Source organism: Malus domestica, chromosome 10, assembly GCF_042453785.1.
Source record: "Malus domestica chromosome 10, GDT2T_hap1".
NCBI classification, from domain to species: domain Eukaryota; kingdom Viridiplantae; phylum Streptophyta; class Magnoliopsida; order Rosales; family Rosaceae; genus Malus; species Malus domestica.
Window position 1 is genome coordinate 25,690,020 of NC_091670.1, and position 19,431 is coordinate 25,709,450.

Here is a 19,431-nt window from a genome sequence, read left to right on the forward strand (position 1 = left end):
CAATCGCTTGGTCAAGAGTCTTTCTACTTCTTCCTGAATTTGCCTTTGTTGGGGTAGCGGATCTCTCGGCTGCCCCCAGCCATGACTTGCTGGTCTAGGCTGTTCTTCCATGAGTTTGGCTCGTCTATGCCGCGGATGCAGTGCATGTGGTGCGTTCCTAGCAGGCGAACGAGTTCTTCGCAGGCTGCTGGTTGAACTTGAGCTGGATTGAGTGACTGCTTCTCTCCGTCCGTCGTGCTGCCTACTCTGATGTGAGGTGGAGGATGCTCCTTGTGGGCTTAGCCGCGAATGGATACTTTGCCCGGAAGGTTGCTCATGTTGACTATCGGAGTATGACCTCAACCGTGAATGTATGCTCATTTGTGGGCCTAGTTGAGAGTGCATGCTCCTCCGCGCGCTAAGACGGGAATATACACTGCCCAAACGTTCGGCTCGTGGCTGGTCGAGTGGCTGCTTACCGAGACGCTGCTGAAAATGTCTGTCTGCCCTTGTTCTACTTCGGGATACCTCGTCCGAGGCACGTTGGAAGAGCTTGGAAGGAATGTGCCTCATTGGGCAGTGAAAGGGTAGTAGACTTCGGGCGCGAGATTTGAGTTGGGAAATGTCAAACCCGCGAAAAAATATGGTGAGAATGCCCCCGGTTCGATGGTAGGTCCAGATGGTTGAGATAGTCTTGGGCTGACTTGGGCTGCTTGGAAAGCCACTGGAGCAGGATAGGCAGTGAGAGTGGGCTGCTCGATGGAAGCAGGCTGGACCACGGGAGTGGGCTGCTCGTCGGGAGCAGGCTGGGTCATGAAAGCAGGCTGCTTGGCAGGAGCAGGCTGGGCCACGGGAATAGGCTGCTCGACGGAAGCAGGTTGGGCCACGGGAGTGGGCTGCTTGACGGAAGCAGGCTGGACCACTGGAGTGGGCTGCTCGTCGGGAGCAGGTTGGGTCATGAGAGCAGGCTGCTTAGCAAGAGCAGGCTGGGCCACGGGAGTGGGCTGCTCGACGGAAGCAGGCTGGACCACGGGAGTGGGCTGCTCGTCGGGAGCAAGCTGGGTCACGAGAGCAGGCTGCTTGGCAAGAGCAGGTTGGGCCGCGAGAACAGGTTGCTTGGCGGGAGCAGGCTGGGCCATGGGAGTGGGTTGCTCGACTGAAGCAGGCTGGACCACGGGAGTGGGCTGCTTGTCGGGAGCAGGCTGGACCACGGGAGTGGGCTGCTCTTCGGGAGCAGGCTGGGTCACGAGAGCAGGCTGGGCCACGGGAGTGGGCTGCTCGACGGAAGCAGGCTGCTCAATGCGCGGTGCATGTGAATGCAAGGCTTGGGCTTGGGTCCACGTAAACTTGGATGGCACGGCTTGGGTCGTGGTCTTGGTACCGTGAGCCTTGGATGGCACGGCTCGGGCCGTGGTGAAAGCTCCATGGACCTCGCCACGAATGGCTACCGAAGTAGCCACCGCGGTGGTTCCCATGGTGGCCGCGGTGAAGGCACCATGGACCTCGCCGTGGGTGGCTACCGAGGTAGCCACCGCGGTGGTTCCCATGGTGGAAACTCGTGGTGGTGATGCCGCTCCCCTTATTGTCGCATTTTGCCTCACGGATCTCCGCAATCCCATTTCTTGTATATTAGAATTTTCACTTATGGAATTTTCTAAATTTCTAGCCATTATATTTTGCTTATACGTTTTATCAAAGAACCTTTGCAAGTAAAAAATTCTAATAATAAGAACTAATGAAAAATATTCAAATGGACTAGAAAATAAAGAAAAAACCTTTTTGTGCAAGAGTCTTCTACGAGTATGGATTTCAAATCTCAATGAAAGCACCAATTTGTGGATGCAAATTTTCTCCTCCTCGATCTCGGACGATTTTGCACCTACAAAACAACTAGCACCTTAGGTTAAGGCCAAAAGCCTCACGCGCCCACGATGAATGGGGGGGGCTTTGGCCGAAGAACCTCCGATGCCAAAGTTAGAATTTTAGAGAGAAATAGTGTTTAGAATATTTAGGATTTTTTGCAAGAGGTTTGGAATGAATTTTTGGTGAGAATAGGTGCCTATTTATAGGGGTAGGCCTTGCCCCATTTTGAATAATGGGAACCGGCCATAAGGTTTTTGTGGGGGTCAAATTCATGTTTAATTAGCCAATTTATTCTAATTAAATATGAAAAGAATAAATGGATGGTTATAAAAATGAATGACTATTTTAATAAGGAAAATGGGAAAGATGAGGATGTGAAAAGTGGGGGGCCGGTTTTGGCTATTAATTGGGTGATTTAATTGACTATTAAGGATGATTTTAGGAGATATGGTAGACATATATTATTTAGCTAATTGATTAGCTAAATAATGAAATAGAAAATACTAGGTCTTGGGAAATACCTTATAGAAAGGATTTTGATGAAAGAGGTTTTTAATTGTTACCTTTTTTGGGTACTTTTGACTTGATTGAAAGATGATTGCCCACTGCTCGCGCGTAGGAATCCTGGTATGCCTCGAGGGTATTTTTGTCCTCTTTTGTCCAAAAGTCCACGTGTCGCCTAGTGAATATATTTGGCTCCACAACTTGGACTTGAGCTTTTCTGCCGACTTGAAAACCCAGCTGTTCTTAGATAATGCTTCAAATTTGCCTAGTCCATTTTATTTTATATTATGCCAAGAAAAAGTCATAATATATGTTGGTATAGGACGTCTATCACTTTTTATATTTGAATCACGCAACGAAAACAATGAAACAGAACTAAGGCTTGCCTAACTGCCTAGATTAATAAGTAATCACAAACGACCGTAGCTCCTAATTAAGTTTCTCGATAGAACTGCACTATGTGGAGATAAATAAGCCAAGCTTTACCCTCAGCATAATATCTTTTTGTGTAGTTACAACTTTATGAAAACATTGGGTTTTACAAAACTTTGCTTTTCAGCCCACTCATCTTTGTTTTCTGTCCCTCTAGGTTTTGGTGGTAGAGTTCTTGTGACGCGATGATTTCTAGCAAAAGTTGACTTGTAAGAGGTTTCTCCTTACGGTATATATGTTCTCTACTTTTATTGCAATTTTATTATGCTCTAACATCACGTGTGAAATGAGTTTAATCCCGCTCACATACGTACTCTTATATTAGTCGCCCCGTACCAAATTAAATACTATTAAAAACTTGACCCGACGACATTTTCGTCGGGCAACTGTTTAAAACCAAAACTAAAAAAAATAAAACAAAAGTTTGCTCGACGAATATATTTGTCAAGCAAACCATTTTAATTTTTTTCTTTAAATTCGGTTTTAAAGCAATATTTATAGTAAATAATTTATTTAATTTTAATTATATTAATTTAAAAAGCTAAAATTTATTTAATTGCGGTCAAAATAAAATTGTTCATATACTTTTGTAAAACAAACTAAACTAATTAACCTAAATTACTCGTGTGGGTGTTGAGGTGGATGGGGGAATGGCACCTAAAGGTCGCTCGAGGGCTCGGGAATGCGAATGTTATAAGCTGACATTGCTTGGGCTATCAAAGCAATGTACAGGCGTACTGCTTCTTGATCGCACGTAGTAGCTTCTCGCTCGCGAGCAACTTCTTCTCTCAGGTGCTCTTCTTCTCTTTGGCGCTCAACTTATTCTCTTTGGCGTGCTAGCTCCATCTCCACCTACTAAAGTTTGGAAGACGTCTCGATCGAAGGATGTGAGCTCGCTAAGGAAGAAGACACCTCCAGGTATTGAACTGACCCACTCATAGGCCGTGGGGTTTCTTGCCCTTCAGTTGCCTAAGCTCGTCCATCAACAATTGTAGAGACACCTTTAGATCAGGTGTCATCTCCTCTATTGGCACGTACGGTTATTGCTAGGAAAGGTTGGCAAGGTACTCGTCCTTCTTCTGCATCGTAGAAGTCTAAAAAAATAAAACTAGAGAAACCATTTAAGACTACTGATCATAGTTTAAACCTTATTTATTTATTGTAATGAAATTTAAATTTGAAACGTAGAATGGAATACTTACATAAATGTCGTCACAAGCTTGGTTGCTGTAATTGGCATGCATCTCACCCTAAACCTTAGTTCCAGGGAATACAAACCACTGACTCGCTGTTGCTCAAGCTTTGGGCAACAAGGGAATTTTTTCAAGTTTTTCAGTTTTCTTCCATTTTAAAATTTTTGTTGCACAACGGTGGCACCAAAACCTAGTTTACCGTGAATTTTAAGGGTTTTACAAATAATTATGCATACAACACGTTATCAGCACGCTATTGACGCTGCGCTAAAGATAGTTTTGATCTTCAATCAGGGGAGTATTACGTTTTAATCATTCTTTTTATGATTAAATTATTATTTTATTAAATTGATGTACATGCTATTGATTCAATTTAATTTTTTTTTGTGTTGAACGTGATACAACGCATTGGAGATGCAATTTCGACATTCCGAGAAGGATCTTCTACAAATTCAAAAGCTTTTGTTGTTTTCTGCCAATCAGGTACGCTTAAAATAAAGGAAGATATTTGAAACGACCATGAAGCATGAAAACATTCCCCATGATACATGAACCCCCTACATTTATATTTACCTTCCGATATATATTGTATATGTTTCATATATTTGTCAATATATATATATATATATATATATATATATATATATTTGTTAATGCAATACGCAATTATGCTATGTGAAATTTGTGAGTCAAAGAATCGAAAAAAAAATTAGAAGCAATTAGGGTTTTTCAAACCCTAGACATCGAAAAAAAAAATTAAAAATCTGAAAAAGGAGAAAACTTGGTTGATTTGCGCTACCAAGCTGAGCCGGTCACTTGAGCTGTGTTGGAGCCATGCGCTCGCGCCAAGCTCAATCCAAGCCTGAAGCTTGGGTCAGTAATTGGGCTGCCCTCTGGGTTCATTGCTCGAATTAGAACCAGGCCTGCCCCTTAGATCCCTAGTGCATAGGCTTCAGCCCTCAGTTCGTTCCTGAAGCCAACAACCCTTGATGGGATTCTCGCGACTTGGTCTGCCCTCAGAAGCTAATGGGCTTCCTTCGCAGCTCTGCCAACAAGCCTAGCGCTGCTGGGCTCTACCTCCTTTCCCTGGCCTGCTGACCTACAACTAAATTGGGCTGCTGTGCAGCCATTTCATGTAACCTAAGGCCTGCAGCTTGCTGCAGAGCCGTACCTCACCAGCCAGCCCAAACGTGCTGCTTTGTGGTTATTTTTTTTTTTTTTTTGACCCGATGCCATATTTTGGCAGCCCTTGCTTCTTAACCATACCCAAATATTTTTTGGGACGTTTTTTGTTACTGCTAATAAAGCTATAATTCACTTGTCACTTGGCCCATGGCCATTTGAAGCTAATAAGACTAGTATGTCATTATTTTGCTTCTATGATCGACCTTGTATGGTCCCGATCTATTGAATTAATTAATCTGACAAGAAATCCAAAATTATCGACCTAAAGATCACTTTTGGACATTAACGATTCAATAATTTAATTCTCTTCTTTGAACCGTTGACATCCTTTAGTAGTTCCAAAGCGCTCACAATTGAGTTCCTGAAGCAACTCAAATCCACTACACTTAAATCAGCATATTGCATTCTGTGTTCTTGCAAGAAACTCTCTTTTATGAACTAACCGTTCATGAACTAAACATTCATGAACTAAATTGAACTTGTAGTTTCAAATTTAGTGTCTTTGATGTGATGACCTGCCCCTAATTTTCCATGTAATTTTCTCCCTGAGTGTGTAAAATGACGTTTATGCCCTTTTTTGGTAAAAGTGGAACCTGATGGGAATGTAGTTTTTTAGCTTTTAAATTATTTTTCTCGATATCGTAATTAATTAGTACTTTTTTGTTACGAATGCATGAGCACGAGTTAGACCTGAATCAGAGTTGTAACGAAAAAGTTACGTTTAGTTAAAGTGCATTAACAATGGGTAGATTTGTACACGTGCGTACTAATTATTCAATATTGGAAACTACTGTTTTTGATAAGGTGTGTTAGATTTCGTGTGATTTCAAATTTATACTAATCTTATCCCATTCTCTCTTTAAATCTGTCCCGTGCCCTATTCTCCCTCACTAACCAATCAATCACTTTCCCACATTTCTCACCCAATCAAACAGCTCATCTCTCTTTGTTTTTTACCAATCAGAAGACTCTCTCTCTCTCTCTCTCTCTCTCTCTCTCTCTCTCTCTCTCTCTCTCTCTCTCTCCTCTTTGCAACAACCAAGACTCATCATCAAACTTCACAGATCGAACCTAAAATCACAACCATCGTGCTCCTCTCATCCTCATGAGTCCATCCGTAATAACCGATCTTAAAGTAATCGAGTTTTGAGTGTCCAACTCAGAGCAACTCTGAGCTCCGACTCGAGTGTACGTTCCTCCATGACTTTTATGTTCGAGTTGCAAGGTTTTGGAAGGTTTAGAGACATCTAGGCAACTCCTCGTGGCCATTATCCTAGGTTTGAAGTGGAGCCAACATGAGAACATGCGGGTTTGAGATGACGAAAATAGGCCCTAGAGTTTCGAGGCTTTTTCAATCCTTTTCCGTCCACTCTTTGGACTTTCAAAAGGTACAAACTTGTTCTCCTCTTCATGAGCTTCATTTCCATATAAAGTACGTTGAAAATGGTTGAGAAACGAAGAAGTTATGAAGTTTTAAATTTTTTTCTAGAAACCAACTAACCAGATGGTGGTGCTGGCGATGGCGGACATCGAAGGACAACCGGAGAAGAAGGAGAATATTCCGTTAAAGTTAACAGAATATTTTGACACTGTTAGGTAATGCCATTAAATTTAACGAAATATTCCGTCAACTCTGACGGAATATTCCCTAGGGTTCTGTCTGTTTGTCAGGTGCATGGCCTGCGTGTGTGGCCGCGACTTGGCAGCACATGAAGGCGCGTCCGGCCTCCGGACGACACGTGCTTGACATGCACGGGTCCGTGACATCGAATAGAATGTTTTCGTGTACTTAAACCCTCCGTTTGAGCAAACTATGGGGGATTTTCCTAGCCTTTTAGTGTATGTCCTAATTAATTAATTAGAAAAGTTATTTCACATATAGGTGAGACTTACCCCGATGAGGTACGAGGACAAACAAGGCTATGAGGCTACGATCCATCGACGTATCAGTGAGTGGGCATTTGTTTTTATATATAGAAAACTGCCTTGTACCTGAAGACGGAATTCGAGATGAAGGATCTTAGGAAAACTCATTTTTGCCTTGGCCTGAAGTTCAAGTGTTATTCTGACGGTACTTTAGTCTACCAGTCGAACTACACCCTGAAGGTGTTACCTTTGAGTATACATGTGATCGTCCATAAGTTATATGCAAATGCGACCCTTGAAGAGGTTATGGAATCCGAAGTTCCATATCTAAGTTCAACTTTGCGCTTCAACAAAATTTAGTTTTTCATCGCACAAAGCCACCTTACGCGACAAATATTCAGTGTTCTAAAAAAATCGGTCTAGTTTTTATGTATGCTTATTGTGTATAAAATGACCGTGTCTGTAAAAATTGAACCTTTGGCTTATTTCTATACAAAAATTAAAATTTTCAATCTGCTTTTTCATATTGTGGGATGAGTGTTTTGTAAAAACTTGACCTTTGGCTCATATGTGTAAACCTGAAGATTTGGAGTTGTTTTATGTGTTGGTTATGAATTTTAGGTGACTAAATTGGTGGTTTCGTATATTAAGTTAAGTTACAAAGTAGATTTTTCCTTCGTTTTGGAAAAGTGCGTAGCTGAGATTATTTTGAATTTCCCGTTCATTACAATATTGTGATTTTGATAAGAGCTTTGTCTACATGTTTTTTGTTGAGTAATGGTTTACTTGGTTAGAAGAAACTCTTTGAGGTTATGTTAAAATCTATTTTGTGGATGAATCTAATTAGTTAAATTTGTCAAGTTTATGTTATGTAAGAAATTTAATTGCAAAGTTGAGTCTTTTTTTCTGAGTTATGTTAATAATTCTACCTAAATTTTTTGTAAAATCATGGTTGGGTTTAAGTTATATTATAAAACATGGATCATTCAAGTCTCAGTACAACTGGATGTTTGTTTACTTGCACAATTTTTGTGTGCATAGAAGTTTGTTTCTGCTTCTCAGGTTCTTTGTCCGCGTGTTTATTAATTGTGTTTTTCTCTATTCATTTGGGCTGTCGCAGTGATTGAAGATCTCAGTCAAGGTTCTTTCCCTATCGTTTCAAGCTAGATTAGCTGGTGAGTGATATGCTCTTTGTACTGGTGCGGTATCATTGGTGCTCACTTTGTATTTTTCCAATCCCTATATATCTACTCAACTCTTGGGTCAATTATTTGCCAGTAGGAATGTTTAATTGCTTGATCAATGATGTCGATTCAATTTGAAGAAGAAATAGGACTTTTGTTCAATAGGGATTTGAAATAGGGATTGACTCTCACATATGAGTAAGATGTTCCAATTGTTCATTGATTCTTAGGTTCTACGTTTTTTTAGTTGCTTTGTGTGGAAACTATTCATACCTATTGCAACTAATACATTCAAGTCCCACAACAACGCGCGGACATATTTTCTCGTAATGACTAAAGTAAGGTGTTATAAAATAAGTAGACGACGAGATTGAATGTGTCGCAGTCAATAATTTCTTCATTTTGAGGTCATTCCTTCTTGTAAAAATATGAGGGACGACTTGGACAATTGACAGCTTGACCCAAAATCCAAATATTGTTCTTTTATTTATTTGTGTTCCTTTTTTGTGCAATTCAATGAGCTAGTAGTCCGACAACGCGTGTTTTTTCCAACAAAAAAAACAATCAATGTTTTGTAAAATTTCTCTTTTTCAAGTACAAGATTATTTGCATACACGATTTGATACAAATTACCGGTCAGATTTGTTTTGACTTCAATCTTCGTGACACAATGAAATAAAGCACACCGGTAGGAGCTCGAAATGAAAGAACAGAGAAACAAAGGAAAACCAAATAAGAAAGAAAATAATCCTTCAAAAAAACAAAATAAAGAAAGAAAGAAAATAAACAAATATAAAAATATGAAAACATCCTAAACTATTAAAATCCGAATAAAAGATGGTAAACGAGATAATTCGCTTGAATTCCGCTTGGGCTCGTTGCAACATAATGAGTCTTGTAAATCACGTCATTCTCCTTAAATCTATATATTACAAACTCAAAACAGACATACCAAACTAAAATTTCGTCAATCCGAACAATTTGAAAAACTCAAAACATCTACTTTTAGGATATGACCATAAAATAACCTATCAACACGTGAATTATCAATTCCCAATTACTTTTCTTGATTGTCCCCGCTTCCTTTTAATTTTATTACTTGTGAAATAACTTAATTCTTGTCCTACATCGTGAGTACTTTTGCCACGTCATGCCCTATCTTTACTCTTAAGTTCTCTATTTCTTAAACCCGAAAAGTGGTCCAAGTTCTCCGCTTTTGCTTCTATATCTTCATATACGAGGAGATCGATTAATGATGCAGACAGCAGAGGTGGCCAATTTCCTTACGCACATGGTGAAATTGACAAATACCTAAGAACAAACCACAACATAATACAGAGCCGATGAGCAAGTTCCTAAAGCCACAAAGTCTAACTATAACCATACATACAATGGTACAAAAGAGGACGAGAAAGAGAAAAATATTCATTCCATTACTTCGGCTATTCAATATGTGTTCCTTTTTTTTTATAAAATAACTAATTGTCGACTAGAAAAAGAAAAAAAAAAGACTAATCATTATTGTCAACAAAAAAAATCCAACATATTATTGATTGATTTTCGACATTCTCCTCATCATTATATTCATTCCATTACTTCGGCTATTGAATATGTGTTCCTTTTTTTTTACAAAATAACTAATGGTCGACTAGAAAAAAAAAAACAAAAAAAGACTAATCATTATTGTCAACAAAAAGAATCCGACATATTATTGACCAATTTTCGACATTCTCCTCGTTATTATATTTTATGTGTTAACAAATCATGAAATAAGGAGACTTATCAAACAAATTGAAGACTTATCAAATACGGAAACGCATTTTCCATCCAGACTTTATATCTCCTAATTCAAAGCTTCCCTGAGGTTTAAGTTCATTCAAGCACCCTTCATCGCACTTGGTTGTATTAGTGAATCCAATTCAAGCACCCTTCATGAATATTTTGTAGAAAAAAAATTATAAGTTACAATTATAAGTAAAAGTTTGATGAATTTTTGGAAGCTTCTATTTTATGATCCCATTGTTGTAAATTTCTGGCTCCATCACTGCACATAACCACCGGAATTTGGGACTGGACCAGATAGACAATTGTTGGCCACACTAAATGTATTAAGCCTTTTGAGCGGGGCAAGTTGTGCAGGAATTTCACCCGAGAACTCATTGTTTTCAAGCTTAAGCACATTCAGATTGCTACAATTCGAAGACTCGGGGGAATTTTCCCCGAGAAGCTGTTCAATGAGAGATCTACATATGTATATTATAATTTGAGTGGAATAATAATAACATCACATGAGGATTTTCATGGTACACTGAAAATGCTCCGAAACTAGAACTCTACATATATTTCACTGAACATAACATAAAAGGACAAAGGTTACTGGCTACCTCAGTTTATATCCTCGATAGAAGACCCACAAGCGACGCACACTAGGAGCTCTTGGAAGGAAAAAACAGAAAGAAAAAGGAAAAGCAAATCCAAAACCAGCTGCTGCTGCTATAACAACACTGTTTGACTTCAAAACCTTAACTAGAGTACTAGTGGACTTCACTTGAGACGATCGACAAGGCTTTAGAGGCTTCCCACAAAGTTTAGCATTGTTTGCGTAACTTTCTGTTGTAATTGCACTATTGTTACCGAAGTATGGGACTTGGCCAGAGAGCTGATTGTTTGCCACGCTAAATGTTTTCATCCTACCGAGCTGGCCAATCCCTAGAGGGATGTTACCGGTGAACTGGTTGCTGTCAAGCTTAAGCACATTCAGATAGCTACAATTGGTAATATTTGTTGGGATTTGCCCTGAGAAGCTGTTAGAAGAGAGATCAAGAGTTGTAATGAACGAAATAATTCTACCGATATCTTCAGGAAGAGGTCCACTGAGCTTGTTGCTTGAAAGATCTAATCCGGATAAGCTTGTGCAATTCGCTACACCATGAGGAAACGGGCCCTGGAGTCCCAAACCCGAAAGCTTGATATTTAAAACTTTGCTCTCCTGAAGGTGCCAACACTCGATTCCCAGAAACGTACAGATGAAACCTTCTGTGTTATTGTTGAAATCCCATGAAGAGTTTAAGTAACCTAAAGGGTCCTGAAGTGATGCTTTTATGCTTATGAGGCAGTTGATATCACTCTCAACAGCAGAGCTGAAACTACAACTTAGCAATAAGACGCAACAAATAAAAATGTTGCCAAGATGTTGTTTGCTCAACAAGGTATCACGTATTAAGAAAGCCATCAAAACGCTCTTAAAAATTTCTACTGTTTTAATAAAATTGAAGCGAAATGACCATAGCTAGAGATAGTGCTCAATCAAACCCACAAATTTTCTAGCTTTTAATAACACTGGGGAATGTGAAAGAAACCAGAAATTTTACTCGGAAAGAGAGTTCAACGAGAAAATTAATGTCCATGGTCAAGACATAACTTAAATGCCAGAGTGGTTTATACGTCCATCTTTTTTTTCCTTGATCCCTATGTGAAAAGGAAAATTTTCAACGTAACTATCACAACAGTACACGATATTATTGTCTGTATTTTTTATGAAAATAAACAAAAACACATCTAGATCAAACAAAACTATGCGCGATTCTCTCATAATCGCCTTTAGCAAGATATGTCATTCAGGATCTTAACCCAAAGAAAAATCAATATAATAAATAAAATTACGTGTTAGAAAATAAGAAGACGACAAAATTGTTTAATATTTCAGCACTCAATAATTTCTTCATTTTGAGGTCATTCCTTTTGGTAAAATGCCGAGGGACGACTTGGACAATTGACTGCTTGACTGAGGCACTCCAGACCCTGCTAGTGTCTTTGCGGAAATTGTTGGTTGGCTTCCTGAGATGACTCTGTTTCATTATAAACTTTGACTTCTCAGACGTGAATCACACTTCCCTTTCCCATGCATAATTTTTTTTTTTTAACAAACGATATTATCTACATTAAAAGGGAGGAGGTCGGTTAAGCCTCATAATGAACTAGCAATAATGTGGTTCAAATTCACCTTTAACAAGAATTGAACCTAAGATCTCTCACTTACAAGTGAAGAGGAATACCACTAAACCATAAAATTAAGTGGCAAAATTATTATTAGTACTGAAAATTAGTGGAGCAAAAGCTACTTCTTGTGGAAAATGGGGCAAAAGCTACTTCTTGCCCGTGCATAATATTTATTTTTTTAACAAATGATATTATCTACATTAAAGATGAGGGGTAGGCTAAGCCTCACAATAAACTAGCAATAATGTGGTTCAAATTCGTTTTTGGCAATAATCGAACTTAAGATCTCTCAGTTATAAGTGAAGAGGAATACCGTAAAATTAGGTGGCAAAATTATTATTAGTACTGAAAATTGGTGGAGCAAAAGCTACTTCTTGTGGAAAACGGGCCAAAAGCTACTTCTTGCCCATGCATAATAACTTTTTTTTTTTAACAAACGATATTATCTACACTAAGGGGAGGGGGTATGCTAAGCCTCACAATGAACTAACAATATAACGTGATTCAAATTTTCTTTTGGCAATAATCGAACCTAAGACTTCTCACTTACAAGTGAAGAGGAATATCACTAAACTGTAAAACTAAGTGGCAAACTTATTATTAGTACTGAAAATTGGTGGAGCAAAAGCTACTTGTGGAAAACGGGGCTTAAAGCTCAAGCTGATAAGAAAGGGATAGTGAGAGAAGAAGAAATAGCACATTAAGAAGAGAAACCAAAACAAAGGGTAATCAAAACCTTACCGGACGGATCCAAAGCGTACCATCACCCATTCAAGCATACCATATATCATTTCAAAGGGCACAAACTTAAAACATTTAAAACAATGCTCATTTAGTAATTTGATCGTGTATTATATGGAAAACAATATGAACTCGTAAGGATATTGAAGAGTACTAAGCAGAATCTCTAGGTGAGGCGGGGCATGATGCTTGCTAATCATTTCTTCATTGTTCAAAAGATACCAATCATGCGCTAATAAAATGGACATGTAATTTCTAATAATTATAATAAGGCCATTAAAGATGTAGAACTTGATAACCTCTTTCAAATTAAGAAAAAGAGATATATTAATCAACTAATCAACTTAGCTAAACTTAATTCAATTTTTTTTCCTTTCGTTTGTTCATAGGAAAAAAAAAACGAAAAAAAAAAAAAAAAAAAAAAAAACTGAATTAGGAGGGTCATAGCTTCTCTTTATTGTCTTGGGCTTTTGGGATTGTACTGGTGGAGGCAGATTCAACCTGGGACCACGATGTTGTAGGCCCAATTGGTGAAGTCTCTGTTTGGCTCAATTTCTATGTTTTTTTTCAAGGATAGTGCTACCCACACACTTTCTTTTATATATCACACATTCTTATTATGGCTCGTTTACAACTACTTTTAAAATAGGTGAAAGTGTTTTTTGTGAAAATGCTTTCGAAATTAATCTTTAGTAAAAATAAAGTAAATCCTGAAAAAGTATTGGAAGTGCTTTATAAGTGCTTTTAGAATCCGCAAAAAATCTCGTTGAAAGTATTTTAAAAGCACTTCCAAACGAGCCCTTAATTTTTTGCAATTGATTTTCTTCAATTCATTCAATTCGATGCTGATAATTGAGAGGTGCGTAAGAAGTAAAAATTAGTGTGTGAATAGCACTACCCTACATAAACTCTCATGTAAGCGGCATCCAAGCAATTCATCCCGAATCGTCGATGCCTTATTCGATCATTGAGAAACTAAACTATTGACTTGTTATATATGACCCAAAAAGTGAACAACCACATCATAAATAATATTTACGACAAGATTCATAACTCAATATACTTTTCAATAAAAATGAAACACTTGGGCAATGCTTCTGCATTCTCGTTTCAACTTCTATTTACTTTCCTTCCCATCAACTTAGTTTTGGGTAAAAATAACCAAGAAACAAAAACTTCTCTGGAAATGACGCTGAGAACCAAAAACTTCTATTTACTTTCTTTCTTATTAAACCTAAGACCTTTCAGTTATAAGTGAAGAAAAATATCATTAAACTGTAAAATTAGGTGGCAAAATTATTATTAGTACTGAAAATTGGTGGAGCAAAAGCTACTTCTTGTGGAAAACGGGGCTTAAAGCTCAAGCTGATAAGAAAGGGATGGTGAGAGAAGAAGAAATAGCACATTAAGAAGAGAAATCCAAAACAAAGGGTAATCAAAACCTTACCGGACGGATCCAAAGCGTACCATCACCCATTCGAGCATACCATATATCATTTCAAAGGGTTCAAACTCAAAACATTTACTCATTAAATATATGAATTTACAATGCTCATCACGTAATTTTATCGCGTATTATATGGAGAATAATGTGAACTCGTGAGGATATTGAAGACTCAAGCAAAATCTCTAGGTGAGGCGGGGCATGATGCTTGCTAATCATTTCTTCATTGTTCAAAAGATACCAATCATGCGCTAATAAAATGGACATGTAATTGTAAATAATTATAATAAGGCCATTAAAGATATAGAACTTGATAACCTCTTTCAAATTTAGAAAAAGAGATATATTAATCAACTTAGCTAAACTTAATTCAGTTTTTTTTGTTTTTTTTGTTTTTTCCTATCATTTGTTCCAAAAAAAAAAAAAAAAACTCAATTAGAGGGTCGTAGCGTCTCTTTATTATCTTGGGTTTTTGGGATTGTTTGTTTGGGCTTTTGGGATTGTACTGGTGGAGCCAGATTCAACCTGGGACCACGGTGTTGTAGGCCCAATTGGTGAAGTCTCTGTTTGGCTCAATTTCTATGTTTTTTCAAGAATAATGCTACCCACATTCCCACTTTTATAAGTCACACATCATTTTTAGGGGTCGTTTAAAACCACTTTTAAAATAGTTGAAAGTGTTTTCTTGCGAAAATGCTTTCGAAACTAATCTTTAGTAAAATTGCAAGTAAATTAAGAAAAAGCATTGGAAGTATTTATTACAAGAAACACTTTAAGTGCTTTTAAAATCCGCAAAAAATTTCGCTAAAAGCATTTTAAAAAATATTTCCAAACTAGCCCTTAATTTTTTACAATTGATTTTCTTCAATTCATTTCATTCGACGGCTGATAATTGAGAGGTGTGTGAGAAGTAAAAATGGATGTGTGAATAACACTACCCTATATAAACTCTTACGTAATAGGCATCCATGCAATTCATCCGCGAATGGATGCCTTATTCGATCATTGAGAAACTAAACTATTATCATGTTATATATGACCCAGAAAGTGAACAGCCACATCATAAATAATATTTACGACAAGATTCATCACTCAATATACTTTTCAATAAAAATGAAACATTTGGCAATGCTTCCGCATTCTCGTTTCAACTTCTATGTACTTTCTTTCCCATCAACTTAGTTTTGGGTAAAAATAACCAAGAAACAAAAACTTCTCTGGAAATGACGCTGAGAAGCAGATATGAGGGGTGGCAGGGACGAAAAAGAGAATAGAACAGAATCTCGGCGTCGTCTTCCCTCTGTCGGAAATAATACATTCAATACAAATGCAACTACACAAATACCTCCCAAATTTACTAACCAAGTTGGGTTATAAGGGACTCACGTTACACATTAAAAGATTCTAACATGATGATTTTACATTTGTGTGTCGAAGAAAGGCAGTTCCAAACGTTAACTAAAGCATAAATCGTATATGTATAAATAATGCTTATTACAGTACACAAAAACAGATAATTACAGAAGGGTACTGACCATATACTAATAAACTCTTACCTTTTTTCAGGTCATCTCAACCATCCCTCGAGCAACAATAAGTTCGCCTGTACCATCACCATCGCCATTGTCTATTGGCATCATCATCTCATCTTCGACTGTGAAGTGATATTTCTCCCCTATGGCCCTTAGAAGCTGGTATACTTCAAACATTGTAGGCCTCTCCTTGGCAATAGGCCCTACACAGTTGCACGCAACTTTAAGAAACTGGAAAAGCTCATCATTCACACCCTTCCCGACCAAAGATTTGTCGAGCGCATCCAGGAGTTGAGATCTGCTTGACAGTTGCATAATCCATTCCACCAAATTTCCTTTGAAGTCTTCAGGGGCTTTAGAAATGTGGGTAGCTCTCTCACCAGTCACCAACTCAAGGAGTACAGTTCCAAAACTGTAAACATCTCCCTTTGGAGTGGCCACTAGAGTTCGTGTATACTCGGGAGCAACATATCCCAGATCACCAAACTCCCCATTCACAAAAGTACTCAAATGTGTATCAATTGGATTCATGAGCCTAGCTAGCCCAAATTCAGATATTCTCGGCTCAAAATCTGCATCCAATAAGATGCATTTGGAGCTTATGTTTCGGTGGATAATTCGAGGATTGCAGTTATGGTGGAGCCATGCTAATCCTCTAGCAGCACCTATCCCAATTTTAAGCCTAGTTGGCCAGTCCATGATCTTTGCTCCTTCAGCATCTGCAGGATGTAGCTGATCATGGAGGGTACCATTAGGCATGTACCTATAGACCAAAAGCCTTTCCCTCTTTGCTGTGCAAAAACCTAAAAGAGGAACCAAGTTACGGTGCTCTATATTTCCCAAAGTAGTCATCTCAGACAGAAACTCTTTCTCAGAGTGTTGAGATTCCTGCAACCTCTTGACCATAAGTGGAGTGCCATCATCGAGCACTGCTTTGTACATCGTTCCAGTTCTTCCTGTCCCAATGATATTGTCCTTGCAGAAACTGTTGCTGGCCCTCATGAGATCACTCAGCTTCATTTTAGAAAGTGACTTCTCAAACATGGAAACCTGGAGTAAACTAGCTTCGTTAGAATGCAATACAATTCAAACTACCAAAAATGGAAACATAAATTTGATTATCTAAAATCAATAAAACATTGCGAGAAATAAAGAGAAACAGAACCAATCAAATATCATTATACGTAAGTATTAATTTGTTTCTAAAAGATATGCTCTGTAATAGCTTGCCTTGACGGCTTTCGTTTTCTTCAAACTCTTAGCCCACTTGTTTCCTTCAGGGTCCTCTTCCTTCTTCTTTGCAGACACTCTACGCATAAGGAAGACCAAGGCAAAAATCACAACTAGTGCTGCAAACGTTGCACCGCCAACACCAGCTGCCACAATAACTACGCTGTTAGACTTCTTTTGAGCTCCCCGGCACGGATTCAGAAGCTTCCCACAAAGTCCAGCATTGTTTGCGTAACTTTCTGCTGTAATTCCACTATTGTTACCGAAGTCTGGGACTGGGCCAGAAAGCTGATTGTTTGCCACGCTAAATGATTTCATCCTACCGAGCTGGCCAATCCCTAGAGGGATGTTACCGGTGAACTGGTTGCTGTCAAGCTTAAGCACATTCAGATAGCTACAATTGGTAATATTTGTTGGGATTTGCCCTGAGAAGCTGTTAGAAGAGAGATCAAGAGTTGTAATGAACGAAATAATTCTACCGATATCTTCAGGAAGAGGTCCACTGAGCTTGTTGCTCGAAAGATCTAATCCTGTTAAGCTTGTGCAATTCGCTATACCATGAGGAAACGGGCCCTTGAGCCCCAAATCCGAAAGCTTGATATTTAAAACTTTGCTCTCGTGAGGGTGCCAACACTCGATTCCCAGAAAGTTACAGATGAAACCTTCTGTGTTATTGTTGAAATCCCATGAAGAGTTTAAGTAACCTAAAGGGTCCTGAAGTGTTGCTTTTAGACTTTTCAAGCAGTTGATATCACTCTCAACAGCAGAGCTGAAACTACAACTGAGTAATAACCAGACCACTGCACCAACGAAAATACCAGGATCTCGTCCATTCGATAGCATATACATTGAAAAAGCCATCAAAATCGCATAAATTCGCAATTCTTTTTATTACCAGAGCTCAAGAATACTGAATACCACAAAACCCCAGCATTAGCAAACACCAAGCCCTGAAACAAAATTCAAAAGCAACAAGAAATGAACCCAATCAGACCAATAAACACTCAAGTTTTACAAAACTTTAGCTTTAATTAACACCAAATTTGAAAACAAATTATGGAAACAACACAGGAAGCAAAACCCAATTCATCATCTCTCTACCAAAAGATGCAGAAACAGGTATACCAAGCAACAATTCAACTAATGAAAACAAGCAAATTCAAAATTCACAAAATACAAACTATAACAAACACATAGCAAGTTCAAAAAACTGACTTGATCCAATTGAGTTGACCCAAGTCTCCCTAAACATACAAAAATCCAGCTAAAAATTTAAAGCTTTGGGAAAATTTCAAACCTGACATAATTCCCTTGCAGAAAACACAGATGAATCAAAGATCCCGGAGAAGGGTTCTTGAATCCACAGCAAAGCTTCCTTCTTTTTCCACAAAGACAGAGACTTTCGGGGTCAACAAAAACACAAGTGCAACATACGATTTATATAAAAATAATTACCCAATAATTTTTTCTGGGGAAATTGTAAAAAGGTGTGTGAATGGAGATGGATTTTTGCAGAAGAAAACGTTTGGATGGGATTGGAGAAGAAAAGAAAGGAAAAGAGAGAGGGCCGACGGGTCAAAGAAGGCCGGCCATTTTTGTCCAACTTAGCGACGACTTGAGGCCTGCAATTTAGTGCTATTGGCTCAATACACTCTTGACCTTGAGAGAGTGCTTGACTGGCTTTTATTTGGTTTCTTTTTCAACGAAATGGGAAAGTTTTTTAATGTTTTTACTGTTAAAAATGTGCTTCTATTGGTCTGTAAACGGTTTACCACCACGAAAAGCTTCGGTCTTTTCAGAGCGTTTGTGTTCAACCACTCCTCATTTTTTCCTTTTTTTCCTCCATCATAAAACTATAAAAAACTTTGGTCCATAGAGATTTTTCAGTGTAACAGTCATTCAACGATATGTTATGTTATTGAGTTATGAGTTACACAAATTTACATGAGTTATTATTTTTTTTTTTTCATATTTAGTGAATTTAAACACAATTGTGATTTACTAGACTTTATGATTAAGAATGTTACTATCATAAGGACGTTAATCTTGTATCGTAGAAGACAAAAACGTTATTCACTAACAAATAGATAGACGTGTTATAAAAGGAGTGGATCAATAAGGACCCATGTCAAGGTGATGATGACAACGAAAAATTACTCATTAGATTCTTACAAGAGAAATGCTAAGGATACTCTAAAAAATGATACTTTCTAAAAACTCTCTGTCACCTCACAGTTTAACTTCAATTCTCGTACCAACATTATAAAATATTATGCAAA

General features: G+C 38.2%; 2 protein-coding genes and 1 long non-coding RNA gene across 3 annotated transcripts; 1 reads left to right on the forward strand and 2 right to left on the reverse strand.

The window, feature by feature from the left end:
- Positions 1–6,041: 6,041 nt before the first annotated feature.
- On the forward strand, positions 6,042–7,622 carry LOC108174385 (uncharacterized). The gene is made up of 2 exons (XR_011572100.1): positions 6,042–6,752; positions 7,039–7,622. It is a non-coding gene; the product is annotated as an uncharacterized lncRNA (long non-coding RNA).
- Positions 7,623–10,434: 2,812 nt separating this feature from the next.
- Positions 10,435–11,513, reverse strand: LOC103445513 (probably inactive leucine-rich repeat receptor-like protein kinase At5g48380). The gene has a single exon (XM_029109854.2). The coding sequence runs from the start codon at positions 11,436–11,438 to the stop codon at positions 10,587–10,589; it is 852 nt and encodes a 283-aa protein (XP_028965687.2). The 5' UTR covers positions 11,439–11,513; the 3' UTR covers positions 10,435–10,586.
- A 4,166-nt stretch (positions 11,514–15,679) lies between these two features.
- Positions 15,680–18,882, reverse strand: LOC103445322 (probably inactive leucine-rich repeat receptor-like protein kinase At5g48380). The gene is made up of 3 exons (XM_008384316.4): positions 18,450–18,882; positions 17,153–18,102; positions 15,680–16,972 (listed from the first exon to the last, which is right to left on the reverse strand). The coding sequence occupies exons 2-3, from the start codon at positions 18,011–18,013 to the stop codon at positions 15,953–15,955; spliced, it is 1,881 nt and encodes a 626-aa protein (XP_008382538.3). The 5' UTR covers positions 18,014–18,102; positions 18,450–18,882; the 3' UTR covers positions 15,680–15,952.
- Between the last annotated feature and the right edge of the window lie 549 nt (positions 18,883–19,431).